The sequence below is a fragment of the Nomascus leucogenys genome, chromosome 12 (assembly GCF_006542625.1).
Source record: "Nomascus leucogenys isolate Asia chromosome 12, Asia_NLE_v1, whole genome shotgun sequence".
NCBI lineage: Eukaryota > Metazoa > Chordata > Mammalia > Primates > Hylobatidae > Nomascus > Nomascus leucogenys.
In genome coordinates this window covers 65,566,898-65,585,738 of record NC_044392.1, presented here as the reverse complement: position 1 = coordinate 65,585,738, position 18,841 = coordinate 65,566,898, and the positions used below count along the sequence as shown (strand labels likewise).

Genomic DNA, 18,841 nt, shown 5'->3' with positions numbered 1-18,841 from the left:
ATTTATTGACTGTCTACTTCAAGCCAAGGATTCTGCCAAGTACTGTACACACGTTGTCTCATTTAGTCTCACCACAGACCATAATTTGACAGTTTAGTGACAGAGCCACAGTCTAACCAGGCCTTTGTCCCAGCTAAGGCTCTCTTGGTTACCGTACTTGTGGAGGCTAGGAATGAGATTAAAGCTGCAAACCTGAAAAAATGGGCAGTGGATTTCAAACTATAGTTTATGAACATTGGCAGTACTTGGGAAAGTACAGGCCCTTGGTACCTCCCCTAGACATTCTGGAATTTGTTAGGACCAGCATGACCTCAGGAGTCTTTGTTCTTTTACAAACCCCTCAGGTAATTCTGATATATTCTGTGGTCAGTGAGCCATGTGTTGAGCAACACTGGCCCATAGAGAGTAGAGTACTAAGGTAAACTTAGGATAATGTCATATTTGAGGCATGGGAAGAGAAGATGGTGCTGGAAAAAAGCCTAGATAGGAAAACAAGAATTGTGTTGTCTCAGAAACTGAGAGGAGCTTCTAGAAGATAACTTTAAAGCTGTTGCAGCAGGCAAGGAGAACAAAACTGCAATTGCCATGGAATTTATTACTTAAAATTGCCACTTAAGTAACATAACAGTTTTCTAGTCATGTAATTATTTCTCCAAGAAACTCAATCTAGATTACTATTTAATTTTGCCTCATAACAGTCCTGAAGATGGGCCACTGTTTTGTTTATGAAATGCTAAAGGGACACCAGAAAAGTTTTGTGATTAACTGAAGGATACACAGCCAGGAACTGATTGAGGTATCTTTGAGTTTTCAGATGTCTATCTAAAAATACTGTGACTATAGTCTTAAAATTGAAAGTGATGCTGGGATTGAGTGTGTACACATGAAACTTATTTCCATTAATGGACCATCACCTATATCTACTACTCCTAAGTTACCAATAGGATTGAGACAAAGGCATTATAGGTAAAGTTGAGTGTATCTTTGTCCTGTAAATGATTATCTTTGTCCTGTAAATGAATTACAGTATTTATACTGCATTTGTGTTTGATAAGTATAGCCAATGAACTATTCAAATATTTGAGTACATATTATATATCGGACATTATTCTAGATCTTGGGAGTATATTTGTGAAGAAAAAAAAAAAGAGACGTTTTTCTCTTTTCTTGTGGAGCTTACAGTCTGGTGGAAGAAAGGAGGTGGTAAGCTATAAATTAGGGCCTTTAGGCTCCAGACAAAGAGTTTGGATTGTATTCTAAGTGCTGATTGCTATGGGAAGACATTGTAGGTTTTAAGCAGAGAGTGATGTGATTTGATTAAGATTTGACTTACCTGTCTGAGGAAAGTAATAAATTTCCTTCAGATGCCAAAGAAAATAAGTTATTAGCGTTTCACAGATTCTCTGTCAGACTGTAAATATGTTCCTGTTCAGAGATCAGCACTGTTCTTTTATTTAAATACAATAATAAGGATTTTATTTCTTTTTAGGGCTCATAGTTGTTGACCATCCTGAACTTTCAAAGCAGTCTTCCTTCTGAAGATGCCTCATTTTCTGAATATGCCTCTTCGTATTTTCTGCTTTCAATAAACTGTCATGACAGTTTCCACTGTAGTCATATATATGACTGATATAACACACTGACCATGCTTTCTATATTTCATAACTTGCAGTTTTTCTAGTGATATGTAACCAAATTCCCTTGCTAAAAAATAATTTAAAGGGTCTTTTTGTGAAATGGCTGTTATCCTATGCAAATAAGATACGTGTGTATACAGTTTTTAAGTGCTGAATTTATCTGACCTTTCTCAGGTAACCAGCAGATCCTAGGAAAAGGACTTAATGAAAAATTTTTGTGCATAAGCATAAGTTATTACACCAGTGTCTGCAATATAATTATTATTACAGGTAAAATTATTTACACTTTGGGATGCTGTATTCGTGTATATTTTTTATTACACAGTTTAAGACCTACTGGGAAAATTAATGTTTCATAAAATTGATTTTCATTTTCGTATATAGAAATTGACTATCAGAGGCCAGGCGCAGTGGCTCACGCCTGTAATCCCAGCACTGTGGGAGGCCAAGGTGGTTGGATCATGAGGTCAGGAATTTGAGACCAGCTTGGCCAACATAGTAAAACGTGTCTCTACTAAAAAGACAAAAAATTAGCTGGGCATGGTGGCACATGCCTGTAATCCCAGCTACTCGGGAGGCTGAGGCAGGAGAATCGCTTAAACCTGGGAGGTAGAGGTTGCAGTGAGCCGAGATCACACCATTGCACTCCAGCCCCAGTGACAATGCAAGACTCCATCTGAAAAAAAAAAAAAAAAAAAAAAAAATTGCCTATCAGGCTGGGTGCTGAGTCTTGCACCTGTAATCCCAGCGCTTTGGGAGGCCGAGGTGGGAGGATTGCTTGAGCCCAGGAGTGCAAGATGTATATCTTTAAAAAAAAAAAAATTGAGTATCAATAGTTTCACCTAGCTCCCAAGATAAGTATCTTTCTTTCTTTCTTTTTTTTGATGGAGTCTCGCACTGTCACCCGGGCTGGAGTGCAGTGGCATGATCTCGGCTCACTGCAACCTCTGCCTCCTGGGTTCAAGCGATTCTCCTGCCTCAGCCTCCAGAGTAGCTGCAATTACAGGTGCCTGCCACCACGCCCGGCTAATTTTTTGTATTTTTAGTAGTGACAGGGTTTCACTATGTTCGCCAGGCTGGTCTTGAACTCCTGACCTCGTGATCTGCCCGCCTTGGCCTCCCAAAGTGCTGGGATTACAGGCATGAGCCACCGCGCCCAGCCTACGATAAGTATCTTAATATATGCCTTTTGTGTATATTCTTTATGTACAGAAACACTTCAGTAAACTAGACCCCTTAATTGGAATTTTTCTGCGTTCTATGGCAGCGGTCTCAACTCTGGCTGTACAATGGAATCACCTGAGGAACTTTAATACCAATGACTGGGGCCCACTCTCAGAGATTGATATAAATTGATCTAGATTGAGTGGGTTTCTGCAAAGGCCCAGGTTTGTTTTCATTTTGTTTTAAGTGCTCCCAGGTGATTGTAACGTGCAGTCAGGGTTGAGAACCACTGCTCTAGAGACACATTTTATACCTACAAACACACACAATCAGCCTTTTAAGGGTTGTTTGAAAATCAAAACACAAAACTTTGAGAATGTAATTTGGGTTCAGTACAGTATGTATATTGCTCAGTCTTCTAGAATCTGTTATTGAAAGTGTGGTCCTCAGACCAACAGCATTAGTCTCAGCTGGAAGCTTATTAGAAATACAGAACTGCAGGGCCTTACCCCAAACCCACTGAATGGAACAAGATCCTCGGGTGATTTGTACATATATTAAAGTTTGAGAAGCAGTACTTTAGATGTAGATATAAATGTTCTGTGTGATAAAAATTGATAATTAGAATCTTCTTCCATGTGCATAGGATTCTTAGATTTGTGCATTAGTCAGTGACATTTACTGTAAAGCATTTTTAAAAATACTTTCAACAAGAAAAGTAGAACAAAGGAGTTCTTACGTAGTGAGCCTCAGGTGACCAGAAAATTACCAGAAGTCTCTGTCACCAAGGTAGGGGAAAGGGTTACTATTTTGCCTATCCTAGTTGGTTGGTTCTTGATTACTTTGCTATGCTTATCTCTTTTCTTGCGTTCCCTTTCTATCCTCATCACCTCTCTTTATGAGATAGAAAATGTTACTGTTTTACAAGTACAGGTACGGATATTGGAGACACTCTGCTAATAAGGTGCCGCAGGATTTAGGAAATTTGGTAGTGGTAGGTTTAGAGCTTTCTGTGAGGGGATAGATATGGGCAGGATTGAGGAATGGTTCCTAATTGCCTTTGTTTCTTAAGTGTAATATACTAACTTCATAAATCAATTTTCCTTACGTAATGAATCAAATACCTATTAAAGTACACAGTGACAAATAATGTAGTATTAAGATTTATATGTATTGAATGGGTCAGTATGAATGCTCAGAGACAAATAATGTATTAAGATTCATATGTATTAAAGGGAATGGTTCAATATGAGTGTTCAGATAGTACTCTAAATTGCAGTGTATCAAATTAGGTTCAGGAATGACATTTTTACCTTTTTTTTTTTTTTTTTGAGACAGTCTCTCACTCTTGTCACCCAGACTGGAGTGCAGTGGTACAATCTCAGCTCACTGCAACCACCTCCAGGGCTTAAGTGATCCTCCCACCTCAACCTCCCAAGTAGCTGGGACTATAGGCGTTCGCCACACTGGGTAATTTTTGTATTTTAATTAGAGACAGAGTTTCACTATATCACCCAGGCTGGTCTTGAACTCCTGGACTCAAGCAATCCACCTGCCTCAGCCTCCCAAAGTGCTAGAATTACAAACTGCGCATGGCCAGGAATGACTTTTTTTTTCTTCTTTTTTTTTTGAGACAGAGTCTTGCACTGTCGTTCAGGCTGGAATGCAGTGGCACCGTCTCGGCTCACTGCAACCTCCGCCTCCCAGGTTCAGGTGATTATCCTGCCTCAGCCTCCCAAGTAGCTGGGACTACAAGCGCGAGCCACCAAGCCTGTATAATTTTTGTATTTTTAGTAGAGATGGGGTTTTGCCATGTTGGCCAGGCTGGTCTTGAACTCCTGACCTCCTGCCTTGGCCTCCCAAAGCGCTAGGATTACAGGCGTGAGCCACTGTATCCGGCCTGATACTTTTAATGTGTAAGTTTTTCATACTCAGAGGCACATGAAGAGATAAAAATAATGTGTAAATTTTTATGATAGAAGAATCTCAAATACATTCACCAAGCAACCATGTGGATATCAATTGAAAAATTGTACTCAATCCCACAATTTTAAAATTTCTAAATTGGTGTATGTGACTTAGAGGGATTTTTTTTCATCAAGCACAACAATGCCAACATCTCTAGAAGACTTTTCAAAGGTTCATTTGTAATTTATAGATTTCTCCTAGAAATGAGAGGTTTTTAGTGGAGACTTAACCTATGCCATCATTTCTCCTGACAAATTTCATTTGTGAAGTTTACCCTTTGCAGTGCTGTAACCTTACTGAAAGTTCACTCCACAAAAGGAATGGATTCATCTGAACTTTAAGGTTTAGTGATTGAAACTAATGTATGAGTGCTTTTTTCCTTTAATGTAGTAGTTTAAAAGGGTTTTGGACCTTCAGAGACACCCTCTCTTTTGTTTGCTGCTCCTTAATTTTAGTATAGTCTGAAGCCCTAATAAAAATTTTTTTAACATGTGGTTAAAAAAATTTAACCAATTTTTTTTAAAGCCAATTTTAAAGGGAGCATTTCTAAGTACAGTAATTGGTTAAACATCTTTTTTCCTCCTGGGTTTCTTTTTAGGAACTACTGACAAAAACCTATAGTCGACTTTGGGATCTGACTTTATTATTCAGCAACTCAAAGATGAGTTCTAATTGGCAGACTTCTGGCACTGGCACTTGTCCTCCTGTTTCTATAGAAACTGGGTTGGAAGTCAGAGCTGCACAAAGGGAAAGGGTAAGTTTCTTTTAATTCCATATTTATAAACCCATATCTTATTAACTGTGACATGTTGTCAGTTTTCACATAAGAATATACATCCTCGAACTAGAACTCAGATATGTACTACTGATTTTCACTTGAGTGGAAACTGACATCAAGTCACTAAATATAATAGGAGGGTTTAAATATGGATTTATTTTTCTTGTGACTGACTTCACATTTCTTGAAGCAGTGAACTCAATGTCAGTTCTCACTTTCAGCTATTTTTAATTTGGGGGTCATAAAATTGGTTTTTATTATCTTAGATAATAAAACCATTCTATTGTACTATTCTCTTGTACTTTTCTGGTAAGTGAAAATTGGAAGGACATTTTGAAAGTCTGCATGAATTATAAAATCTTGTTGTAGCAAAGTCTGATTATTCTTTCCATTATAAAGTACTATACTACTGATCAGTTTTTTTAGTCTCTCTACTCTCTTAGCCAAGCAGGATGAGTTTGTCTGTTGGGGCACATACATTTGTTTTCATCCAGGCAGACACCCATTATTTGTAGAACCTAAGACATCTGCCAGGTGGTGAGTCATCTTATTGCTATGGTTCAGAGGACTGCTGTACAGCTGGAGTATTTAGGCTTGAAATTGTTTGATTAGGTATGATAAGCACATTCCTCTGATTTACAGGTTGCCATGTATAAGTAACTTATATTGAACTGTGACTAGTTTTGAGATAGTGGAAGGAAGGCAATATTTGCTGTTGCTCTTTAAAAGTTGTCTCACTTATTTCCTTGGTCCTGGCATACTACCCTTAAGGGATGGACTTATTTTTTTCCTGCTAAAAGACATAAGATTGGTTGACACAAGTCAAAGGGTGGAACACCTTGCCATTACTTCTGCTCAATTTGTCACTTTTAAAAATAGTTTAAAAGCTGGAAGCTTGTCAATAGGAAAAGTAAACTCATTTTTAAAAATTTATTTTCATAAGGCAAATAATGCCTTAAAATGGCTTCTCTTTTTAAAAATTTAATTAATTCTACTCTGATGAATTCTCATTAAAAGTGTTGTATGCCTCCTTTGTTGGTTTCTGTTTTGCTCATTAGTGCTTGCACGAGGTAAAAATAGAAATGAATTTGTGGATTTTTTTTTTGTTTGGAAGGTGGCTAGAAAAAACTTTAGTTTTTCATTGGGTGCTATCATGTATCCAGACGTATTCTCCACTACTTAATAAGGAGGAGCCAACTCATCCTGGCTTTAAAACTGAAAGTCCTATGTCTCAAGAACTCCTTTGTTTCTGTCTAGACCCAGACAGTCACCCTAATCCTAGTTCACTCTCTGTATCCCTAAAAAGACCTCACTAAGTTGTTATTGATTATCATTTTGAATGGAAGGAGATTTCACAATATACTAGCTTCTGTCAGAATGTATCAGGGATTAGGTTCTTCATTTTTATTTTTATTTTTTTGGGGGTCGGAGTCTCGTTCTGTCTCCCAGGCTGGAGTGCAGTGGTGCCATTTCGGCTCTCTGCAACCTCCACCTCCCAGGTTCAAGTGAGTCTGCTATCTCAGCCTCCTGAGTAGCTGGGATTACAGGTGCCCACCACCATGCCTGGCTAATTTTTGTATTTTTAGTAGAGACGGGGCTTCACCATGATGGCCAGGCTGGTTTCGAACTCCTGAGCTCAAGTGATCCACCCGCCTCAGCCTCCCAAAATGCCAGGATTTCAGGCGCCAGCCACCATGCCTGGCCCCAGGTACTTTTTTCAAGAAATGACTTGTCTGTGATCCTAAGTCATGCCAGTTTAATTCTCACAGAAATAAAACATGAAGAATTTTAAATGGATTTTAAAAGTTGCTTTCAAGCACTTTAGTTATTTTTTGTTTGTGTATATGTTAAGAGCATAGATGACAAATATGAAACAATTGAGTAGATATTTGTGGCAAATGAGTAGCCACATGAGGCAAATATATAGATATAAAGCCTGATACAAGGTGATTCTGGCTTAAGAGAAACACTCAAGGCTTTTAAAAAGTGTTGGGCTTTGGGCCAGGTGTGGTGGCTCATGCCTGTAATCCCAGCACTTTGGGAACCTGAATCGGGGATCACTTGAACTCAGGAGTTTAAGACCAGCCTGGGCGATGTGGCAAAACTCCGTCTCTACTAAAAATACAAAAATTAGCCGGGTGTGGTGGTGTGCACCTGTAGTCCCAGCTACTATGGAGGCTGAGGGAGGCTGGGGCAGGAGAATTGCTTGCGCCTGGGAGACAGGTTGCACTGAGCTGATATTGCGCCACTGCACTAGAGCCCAGGCAACATGAGTGAAACCCTGTCTCAATAAAAAGTATTGGGCTTTGGTTTTATATGAGGTCTTCAGAGAAACCACCGTCCAAGTTTTGCACTATGTCTCTCTTAAAAACAATTAAAATAATAGTATGATTTTTTTTCCTCACATGGAAAAAGCTGATTTTACAGTTAGACAAATGTATTTACTAAACATATTTTGCAAACAGGACATAACACATACCTCAATTATTTGAAAAAAATCACAAAAGTATCATTTCAGTCTGTGTAAGTATAATTGCTTTTAATAAAGTTAAACTCCTAGAGAATCATTAAAGAAGAAAAGCCAGGGGCCATGAGCTAATTAATCAGCACCAGTAATTAGGTTTTAAAATTGGCTTTGTTAAGGGCTAGCTTTAAGCAAATAACTTGTTCTTTTTTTTTTGTGACGGAGTCTCCCTCTGTCACCCAGGCTGGAGTGCAGTGGCGCGATCTCGGCTCACTGCAAGCTACGCCTCCCGGGTTCATGCCATTCTCCTGCCTCAGCCTCTCAGAGTAGCTGGGACTACAGGCGCCCGCCACCACGCCCAGCTAATTTTTTTTGTATTTTTAGTAGAGACGGGGTTTCACCGTGGTCTCGATCTCCTGACCTCGTGATCTGCCCACCTCGGCCTCCCAAAGTGCTGGGATTACAAGCATGAGCCACCGCACCCGGCCTATAACTTGTTCTTAATTGCTTTTGTTCCTTATATATAAAATAGAAATAATAATAATACTTATCCATACTTTGTCACAGAATTAACATGATGATAATGAGGTAATAGATGGGAAAGAACTCCAAATAGTTAACAGTACCATAAGGTAGAGTTTTAGTGTCAGAAGTAGTATTTTACAATGACATATATGGAAAATTCCTTCTTTTATAATGATGGAAATATCCTGACAGTTTTAAACATAACCCAAGAAGTAGCAGAGAAAAAAGTATACTGAAGAATACTGAACTTTTATGTTCAAATTACCATAGCTCTACTAGATATGTGTATATATTTTAAGGCTTACAATTTGTAAACACTCCAACTATTAATAATAACATATTAAGGAATTATAAGTGGCCCTGTACGTAGGCATTATTTTCTCTTTAATCAGGTTCACTGAGTATTGGGAGACCTAAGAAAATTAATTGTCTTAACAACTACATTATTATTGCATTGTAGCAGATGTATTTTGTGGTTTTAATTTTGACGGAGGTGGAGGATGGGGGGTGGTTCTTAGGTACTTTGCATCTTTGCATTCTCTCTCTTTTTTTTTTTTTTTTTTTTTTTTTTTTTGAGACGGAATCTTGCTCTGTCGCCCAGGCTGGAGTGCAGTGGCACGATCATAGCTCACTGCAGCCTCCACCACCTGGGCTCAGGTGATCCACCTGCCTCAGCCACCTGAGTAGCTTGGACTACAGGCGTGTGCCACCATGTCCAGCTAATTTTAAACAATTTTTTGTAGAGATGGGGCTCACTGTGTTGCCCAGGCTGGTCTTGAACTCCTCATCACTCAAGTGATCCTCCCACCTCAGCCTCCCAAAGTGCCAGGATTACAGGTGTGAGCCACCTGGCCCGCATTCTCCTTTTTGTTTCAATATAGACATTAAAATTTCAGGCCAATTTGAGATAGATTTTTATTATAACTGCTTTCAATTAAATTAGCTTCATAATCTGTTGATACTGCCAAGAAGCCAGAGTAATGTAAAGGAGAAAGAGTAGGGTTTTGTGTTAGATTGTGTTTGAATTATTACTCCACTACTCACTGGGTATTTAATTTCTTTGACCTTCAGGCTGGGAACGGTGGCTCATGCCTGTAATCCCAGCATTTGGAGAGGCCCAGGTGGGCAAATCACCTGAGGTCAGGAGTTCAAGACCAGCCCGGCCAACATGGCAAAACCACATCTCTACTAAAAGTACAAAAATTAGCTGGGCCTGGTGGTGGGCGTCTGTAATCCCAGCTACTTGGGAGCCTGAGGCATGAAAATTGCTTGAACCCAGAAGGTGGAGGTTGCAGTGAGCCCAGATCATGTCATTGCACTCTAGCCTGGGTGACAAGAGTGAAACTCCATCTCAAAATAAATAAAACTGAATTATTTTAAAAAATAATAATTTATTTGACCTTCAGTTTCTTCATTTGTAGAATGGGCATCATAGTATGGTATCTCTATCTGCTTCTGAAGGTTATCATGAAGACTAAATAGGATATTTGTCGGCTGGGTGCGGTGGCTCACACCTGTATTCCCAGAACTTTGGGAGGCTGACGCAGGAGATTCACTTGAGCCTAGGAGTTCTAGACCAGCCTGGGCAACATGGCAAAACCCCATCTCTACCAAAAACACAAAACTTTGCCAGGCATGGTGTGCGTCTGAGGTCCCAGCTACTTGGGAGGCTGACGTGGGAGGATCACTGGAGCCCAGGAAGTAGAGGCTGCAGTGAGCTGTGATTGTGCCACTGCACACCAGCCTGGGTAACAGAGCGAGACCTGGTCTCAAATAAAAATTTTTGGAAAGAAAACATTTTTTTTTTTTAAAAAGGTATGTGTCTACCTCAGTAACTGGTGTATTATTAGATGTTGAAGGAAAGTTATTCACCACTCTACTGCCCCAAGCACACTTAGTCATATGTAAGTTGTGTAATATTTGTTTCCTCTTTGTTTTATGGAATCTCTTGAGGGGGAAGAAAAAATCAGCAACTATTATGCTTTTCTTGAAACTCCATATTTAGCTGGGATGATATTCCTGTATTATGGATTCCTAGAAATGTTTTATATGGCATCTTATAATATTGTCCACAAAAATGACAACATAGCAGTAAATGAACAGGAACATCATAAGTTAATTGTTAATATGATGAACGCATTAGTTATAGAAGTCGTTAGCTTTCTGTAGTCTTGGGATTCAGGCTTTCTTAATTCACACCACCCAGGTTTAGAGGGCCTATTACCGTTGAGTAGGATAAAGAACTTCTCTGTTGCATGAGATTCATAAAACCTAAGAATTCAATTTGGAGTTCTTTAGTTGGTCCTACTTAAAATGTACAGCTTGCTTAGACAGGAGGAAAACAGAAGGTTTCTCTAGGTAGTTGAAGTCCGTTTTAAAAATAATTGCTACTCTAAAGAGAAGGAAGAATTAATGAAAGTGGTTCATAAAATCATTGATTTATTTTATCTTTTGTTTTGACATGAAAGCAGAATGGACATTAGCAGCTACTACATATGAAGGGCATTTTGCCTGGTATAAGTATATTTTTCTTTTTTTTTGAGACAGAGTCTTGCTCTGTTGCCCAGGCTGGAGTGCAGTGGCATGATCTCACTGCCACCTCCGCCTCCCGGGTTCAAGCAATTCTCCTGCCTCAGCCTCCTAAGTAGCTGGGACTATAGGCATGCGCCACTGCGTCCGGCTAATTTTTGTATTTTTAGTAGAGACAGAGTTTCACCATGTTGGCTAGGCTGGTCTTGAACTCCTGACCTCAAGTGATCCACCCGCCTCAGCTCTCAAAGTGTTAGGATTGAAGGTGTGAGCAACCATGCCCGGCACAAGTATATTTTCATGGGTTTAGTCCTCACAGTATATCTGTGAGGTAGGTTGGTGGTATTTTCATTTTACAGAGGAGGAAATTAGGTCTCAGAGAAGTTAATTTTAAGTAACTTTCATGAGGGCATATGGTAACAAGTGGCAGAGCTGATATTTATTTTTAACTATTTTTGCTGTTTGTATGTGTAAGGGGGTGGTTTTTTTTCATATTTTCTTAACATGTAAAATGTAAAAATATTAGACATCCACATCTAAATGTAAAAATGACATTTTTTTTTTAAGTCAGAAAACTGGTTTTCTTTTTTCTTTTGCTTTAGTCAGAAAGTCATAAAAACCATATTTAAATAGGATCAACTACTGTTTTTTAACATAACTGAGATTTGAACCCAGATTAATTTGGTTCCAAAGCTTATGCTAGGCCTTGGAGAATACAAAGATGAATGAATCCCCATTCATCTTGTTGATCTTGCAGACTAATGGAAAGGATTGACATGTGAGTTCATGTAGTACTCTGTTAAAAGTTAGATGGGATTCCAGATGAGAATGACAATGCTGGGGAAGATTTTTCCAAAGGAGGTAGCCTTTGAGTGAGTCAGATAGTGAAAAGTGAAATGGTGCCTGGTAGAGAAGGCATACATAGGCAGTGACAGGGTATGGAGCTAAACCAGTCTTCTAGAGTTTTTCTCTGTAAGGAATTAATACACATTTTAAAGCAGAGAGGAATGGAAGAGTGGAATAACGATGATGGTAATAGTTTAAGAAGAATTTTGGACCAGGCGTGGAGGCTCATGCCTGTAATCCCACCACTTCAGGAGGCTGAGGCGGGTGGATCACTTGAGGTCAGGAGTTTGAGACCAGTCTGGCCAAGGTGGTGAAACTCCGTCTCTATTAAAAACAACAAAAATTAGCTGGGCATGGTGGCCGATGCCTGTGATCCCAGCTGCTTGGGAGGCTGAGGCAGGAGAATAGCTTGAACCCTGGAGGCGGAGTTTGCAGTGAGCCGAGATCATACCACTGCACTCCAGCCTGGGCAACAGAGTGAGACCCTGTCTCAAAAAAAAGAAAAAAAAAAAAAAGCATTCAGAAGGAGCAGAAGGAGATGCTAAGGGAGGTTGGTGGTATAAGAAACATCTTAATTTAAACATATTTCCCATTAAAACCACCTATTCAACTTTCATGTAAATCTTATAAAGAGATGTTTCAATATTTAGTGTGAATATTTTATTAATTAGATGTAGCAGAAAAATAACGCTTTGATGGGCAAAATTGCTGTTCAGATGATCTTGAAATAAAGAAGTTTTTAAAGCAATTTTTATATGCTTTTTATTATTTAGCCATACATGTTTATCATAGAAATTTAAGAACCTCAGTAATACAAAGAAAGTAAGGATTACCTTTAATTAAGAACCTAAGTAATACAAAGAAAGTAAGGATTACCTTTGATTAATAAACAAAGATAAACTTTTGGAGGGAGCATATACCATTCCAGTCACTAAGTAAGGTTTTAATATTCAGATTCCAGAATTCTGATCAATCAATGGCTGTGTTTCACACTTCTTTAAATTAAGAAAAAATTTTCTATCCTTACATATTTTAGTGACTGAATTACCATGGTGTAATTGAGAGTTTGGATTTATTATGGTACATTCCAATTTCTATTTAATATATAAGGTGCCTGATTAAAATTTTAGCCTATTTGATTAAATACTAACAATACAGGTTGCTATTACTCTTGTCTTACTACCAATTAGACATTTCTCAGAATGCTAAAGCAAGAAGGAACCTTAAAAACTTATCTGGTTGGCCACGCTCAGTGGCTCATGCCTGCAACCTGGAAAGGTGCAGCACTTTGGAGGACAAGGCGGGCGGATCACGAGGTCAGGAGATGGAGACCATCCTGGCTAACATGGTGAAACCCCGTCTCTACTAAAAATACAAAAAATTAGCTGGGTGTGGTGGTGTGTGCCTGTAGTCCCAGCTACTTGGGAGGCTGAGGCAGGAGAATCGCTTGAACCCAGGAGGCGGAGATTGCAGTGAGCCAAAATTGCGCCACTGCACTCCAGCCTGGGCAAAAGAGCGAGACTCCGTCTCAAAAAAAAAAAATTGTTTTCCTTCTCATGTTACAAATGTAGATGCATTTCTTTCAAGCTTTCGTTTCCAATGACATATCAGTTTAGGTTTTCTTTCATTAAGCTCTCACTTGATTGCAGTCTTCTTTCTTTCAGGTCAGACTGTTTTTCCATCTTTCGGCCAATGGTACAAAAAAAAAGGAAACTGAAGAGAGGAGATAGCATATGCCAGAGAAGTAGAAAGAGCCATTGTATGTCTGGGTATAATCATATAACCAGCCTGGAAGGAAGGAATGATTTCTGTTAGGGAAGGAAATTTTGCCATTAGTAATTCTCAGCCATGAATAGCTCCTCAAAGCAAGGAGCCTCCTGTATTGTGACCCATTTGAACTTAGTGAAGCTTCTCAGTTGCCCTATTTTTCACTGATAAAGTTGAATCAGCTCCACCTGAGTTAGGGACTTACACCATCTCCAATCTTACAGTGGAATTGGAGAAAATTAGGAACACATACCATTTTATTTTACCATGAATTTTATTAGAAGACCACTATTATGAAGAAAATAATCATAAATTATTATTTTCCAAAGAAAAAAGAGAAGTGATAATAATCAGTTTTCTTTTTTTTCCTTTACTAAACAAAGGCTTGAGTACTTACTATATTCCTGTTAATATTGCTAGGTGTTGAGGATACAGTAGTGAGCCGAAACAGATACGGTCCCTGCCCTCACAGAACTTTAGGGGGGAGGTAGGTACCAACCACATAAATAAATAATATGTGATAAGTGCTATGAAGGGAAGGTGCAGGGGGCTATGAGAATGTATGAGAAGGAACTGACTGCTTGATCACGTGGGTTAAACAATGACAAGTTCCCCCCTGAAATCTAAATGCTTTTTTTCAGTCAGAGCCTTGCTTTGTCACCCAGGTTGGAGTGGTGTAGTGGCACGATCTCTGCTTTGCTTACTGCAACCTCCACCTCCTGGGTTCAAGCGGTTCTCCTGCCTCAGCCTCCCAAGTAGCTGGGATTACAGGTGCCCACCACCACACCCGGCTAATTTTTGTATTTTTAGTAGAGACGGAGTTTTGCCATGTTGGCCAGGGTGGTCTCGAACTCCTGACCTCCAGTGACCCGCCCACCTCAGCCTCCCAAAGTGCTGGGATTATAAGCGTGAGCCACTGCGCCTGGTCCTAAGTGCTTTTTAAAAGCGTAAGTTGGAGGGTCCGCAAAGTCTTTTGGCTAATGGCACATACTAAAACTTAAGCGAAACACTTTTTTTTTTTTTTAAACTGAGTAGGTGATAGCAAAGAATATTTATGCTAAGGCACATCATTGCAAAAGTCAACACTGAAAAAGGCAAATAATATCCTTAGTATTATCATGACAATAATTTTGGCCTCCTGGACCTCCTAAAGGGTCTCAGGGATCTCTGGGGGTCTGTTGACCTCACTTTGAGAAGTTCTTTTCTAAAGTATAGTATGTGTATTATATCTGATCACTTATTCAAGAAATTTCAGTGCTGTATGGCAGCACAGGTCTGGGTTCCAGGGATATACCCCTGAACAAAATAGATGAAAATATCTGCCCTCATGGAGCTTACATTGTGTCTTTGATTTTTCCCTTCTGTCTTAGATCATGATGCCTCACTGGATATGTAGAGTATACCCTCCCCCACCTTTTTCTTCTGGTCTGCTTCTCTCATCTCAAGCATTTTCTCTTATGGACAAAGAGGAGATGAGACAAGCAGACCAGAAAAAATTGACTTAATTTATTTTTGTTTTATAGCTCTGTGTTTCCTGTTAATGTAAAAAATAAGCGAATAGAATGTTTTATAACCTCTTAAGTTCAACTAACTTTAAGTTGCTTTTTACTTACTGACTCCTGTTTGATCAGTGACCTGTATTAAATGTTTCTTGGAGTTACTAGAGTGAAAACAACTAGGACAAGTCTTTGTGTTATGTTGATTGTTATTGACCTATAGATCTCTAAGAAATAGGTGACTAGCCTCTGAACTCTTGTAGACATTTCTAGAAAGGAAGGAGTATAGAAGGTAGCAGTCCTTACCCTCCCAGTCCCTTGTCATTCTTGCCTTAGTCCCACCAACACAGCAAATGTATTAAAGTGTATGTGTCTGTGTATGTATATGGGTATATATAAGACCTGTGAATTATAAAATAGTGGTCTCAGAAGTAACACTCTGGGGAAAGACTAGGAATTCTTGGACAAAAAGGTAGACAGTGCTACTAAAATGTCAGGTAGGCACAGCTAAAAATAGTAAAAATGGATTGAAGAGAAAAACTGTTTATAAGCCTTTTCTTTCTTTCTTTTCTTTTCTTTTTTTTAAATTTCTTGTAGAGACTAGGTCTAAGTTACCCACGCTAGTCTCAAATTCCTGGCCTCAAGTCATCCTCCTGCATTGGCCTCCCAAAGTGCTGGGATTACAGATGTGAGCCATCATGCCGACCAAGCCTTTCATTTTATAAACACACACACACACACACACACACACACTCTCTCTCTCTCTCTCTCTCACTCACTCACTTTTTTTTTTGTTTTTTGAGACGGAGCCTTGCTCTGTCGCCCAGGCTGGAGTGAGTTGCGCAATCTCGGCTCACTGCAACCTCCGACTCCCAGGTTCAAGTGATTCTCTTGCCTCAGCCTCCTGAGTTGCTGGGATTATAGGCGCCTATCACCACACCCGGCTAATTTTTTTGTATTTTTAGTAGAGACAGGGTTTCACCATGTTGGCCAGGTTAGTCTCAAACTCCTGATCTCAAGTGATCCGCCTGCCTCAGCCTTCTAAAGTGCTGGGATTTCACTCACTCTTAGAATGCTGTTTCTGAAACATTAAGTATTAAAATATAGTCATGTGGCACATAACAGGACAGACCTCATGAGGTTATGATGTGCATTTTTACTGTATGTTTAGATACAAAAGTACTTTGTTTAGATACAGGAGTATCTTTCTATGTTGAGATACAGTTGCCCACAGTACTCAGCACAGTAACATGCTATATAGATTTGTAGCCTAGGAGCAATAGGCTCTACCATATAGCCTAGGTGTGTGTAGGTATACTGTTCATATGACAACAAAATCATCTAACAACACATTTCTCAGAATGTATCCCTGTTAAGTAACTCATGACTATACTTAATATATTTTCTTACCAGGGCAGGGAATTGTTTAGCATGTTTTAGAATTATTTCTATGTATTTCCATGCAAAATTAGGTGAAATAAAACCTAGATGAAATAATTGTTGTAAATCTGTTTCTCCCAGTCATATTTGATCATTGAGATATTTGTGTTTTTTAGATTCTAAATTAAGATCCAGTTGCCATGCAATAGGATAATAGTATACAGTTGAGTATTTAGTTTTAGGATGCTGTTTATACTAGCAAATATGAGGTAAAATGTAGGATGCAGAAATATACATATGACTGATTATTTTATGAAAGTATTAGTTGTTATAATCAAGCTTATATTTAAGTGGCTACTAGGTAAGTTAAATTTTGAACTTCATTGGTATTGAAACATCTACTTTATTTGATTGGAATAACTAGCCATTTTCTACTGCTAAAAGTAAAAGGATTGGCCAGGCACAGTGGCTCATGCCTGTAACCCTAGCACTTTGGAAGGCCAAGGCAGGCAGATCACTTGAGCCCAAGAGTTCAAGGCCAGACTGGGCAATGTGGTGAGACCCTATCTCTACAAAAACGAATAAATTAGCTGGGTGTTGGCCAGGCGTGATGCCTCATGCCTATAATCTTAGCACTTTGGGAGGCTGAGGTAGAAGGATCACTTGAGCTTAGGCGTTCAAAACCAGCCTGGGCAACACAGTCAGACCTTGTCCCTATTCTATCAAAAATTAAAATTAAATTTAGAAAAATATTGGAAAAGAATAAAGAAAAAGTTAAGGAAAAAAAAAAGCCAGGTGTCATGGCACGTGCCTATAGTCCCAGCTACTCAGGAGGCTGAGTTGGGAGGATCACTTCAGCCCAGGAGGTTGAGGCTAGAGTGAGCTGTGATTGTGTCACTGCCCTCCAGCCTGGGCAACAGAGGGAGAGCCTGTCTCAAAAATTTAAAAAATATATATATAGAGAGAGAGAACGAGTGTATGATTTTATTAGATCTCTGTATTTTTTTGGTAACAGTATGAAAAATCTGTTCAGATGCACTTTGGACCCTAAACGATTTAATGCTTCTAAGTAAATTATTATTATTATTATTATTATTATTATTATTATTATTTGAGAGGAGTCTCACTCTGTCGCCCAGGCTGGAGTGCAGTGGCGCAATCTCCACTCACTCCCAGCTCCGCCTTGCGGATTCACACCATTCTCCTGCCTCAGCCTCCCGAGTAGCTGGGACCACAGGTGTCCGCCACCACGCCCGGCTAATTTGTTGTATTTTTAGTAGAGACAGGGTTTCACCATGTTAGCCAGGATGGTCTCGATCTCCTGACCTCGTGATCCGCCCGCCTTGGCCTCCCAAAGTGCTGGGATTACAGGCGTGAGCCACTGCACCCGGCCAAGTAAATAATTTTAAAAGAAAGTATTGTTGATAGTTCAGAAGCCACTGTATTCTCAACCATTTTAAATGGAAGCACACACGTAAGTTGACATTCAAAAGACTAGATTCCTTTGTGGTCATAGCATAAGCATTGTGAATGTCAGAGAAAGACAAGATTACATACCAGTTATAATCTAGGGTAATGTGCGTGTATCTGAATGTTCACTCTATGACTGGTATTACTGTATGTAGCCAGCACTCTGAGGAATAAACTGGCAGCTGATGCAGAATTATTAAGCTGAAGACCTCTGTAAGCATTTCCTTCGTGTCTACAGGCTACCTGCATCAGATTTACCTGAGATGCATGTTAATAATGCAGATTCATTGGATTCTGTCAAGCATAACTCCATCCTGGGTGGCACTCAGTTGATTCTTATGCACAGTAAAATTATTATTTAACAGGAATAATTATTGTATTTGAAGTTATTAGTCCAGACTCTTTTCTTATATCTATGGCTATAGGACTTGTTTTAGGCAGAAATGTCTAATAATGTTTCCTGTGATAATTTAAAACAAATAGGAAGATTGGGCTGAGCTTCTTTAAACACTTGTGCAAACCAGTTTTTTTTACAGTCAGTTAAAAAGGAATAAGAATAATCATTCAAGTTAGATATTTAATATAGGATTCTGAATTCATTTTTTAAGTGTTAATATTTTAAAACTATTCCACATCATTTTATGTGTTAGGCCATACATGTTTCAAAAGGAATTTAGCATCCTGTCTAAAAAGTATTCATACTTTCAGACATCTCAGAACTTGATTGTTAAGCTAAGTTATGAATTTTTTTTTTTTTTTTTTTTGAGATGGAGTCTCACCCTGTCGCCTAGGCTGGAATGCAGTGGTGTGATCTCGG

The 18,841-nt window shown here is 39.1% G+C and overlaps 1 protein-coding gene across 1 annotated transcript in view; it reads right to left on the bottom strand.

Moving 5' to 3' along the window:
* Window positions 1-12,647: 12,647 nt before the first annotated feature.
* SLC16A4 (solute carrier family 16 member 4) overlaps window positions 12,648-18,841 on the bottom strand; it is a 28,429-nt gene continuing 22,235 nt past the window's right edge. The window contains exon 9 of the mRNA XM_003267938.4: window positions 12,648-13,699. Within this exon, the coding sequence (XP_003267986.2) occupies window positions 13,572-13,699 (128 nt within the window). The 3' untranslated portion in view covers window positions 12,648-13,571. The remainder of the gene's footprint in view (window positions 13,700-18,841) is intronic.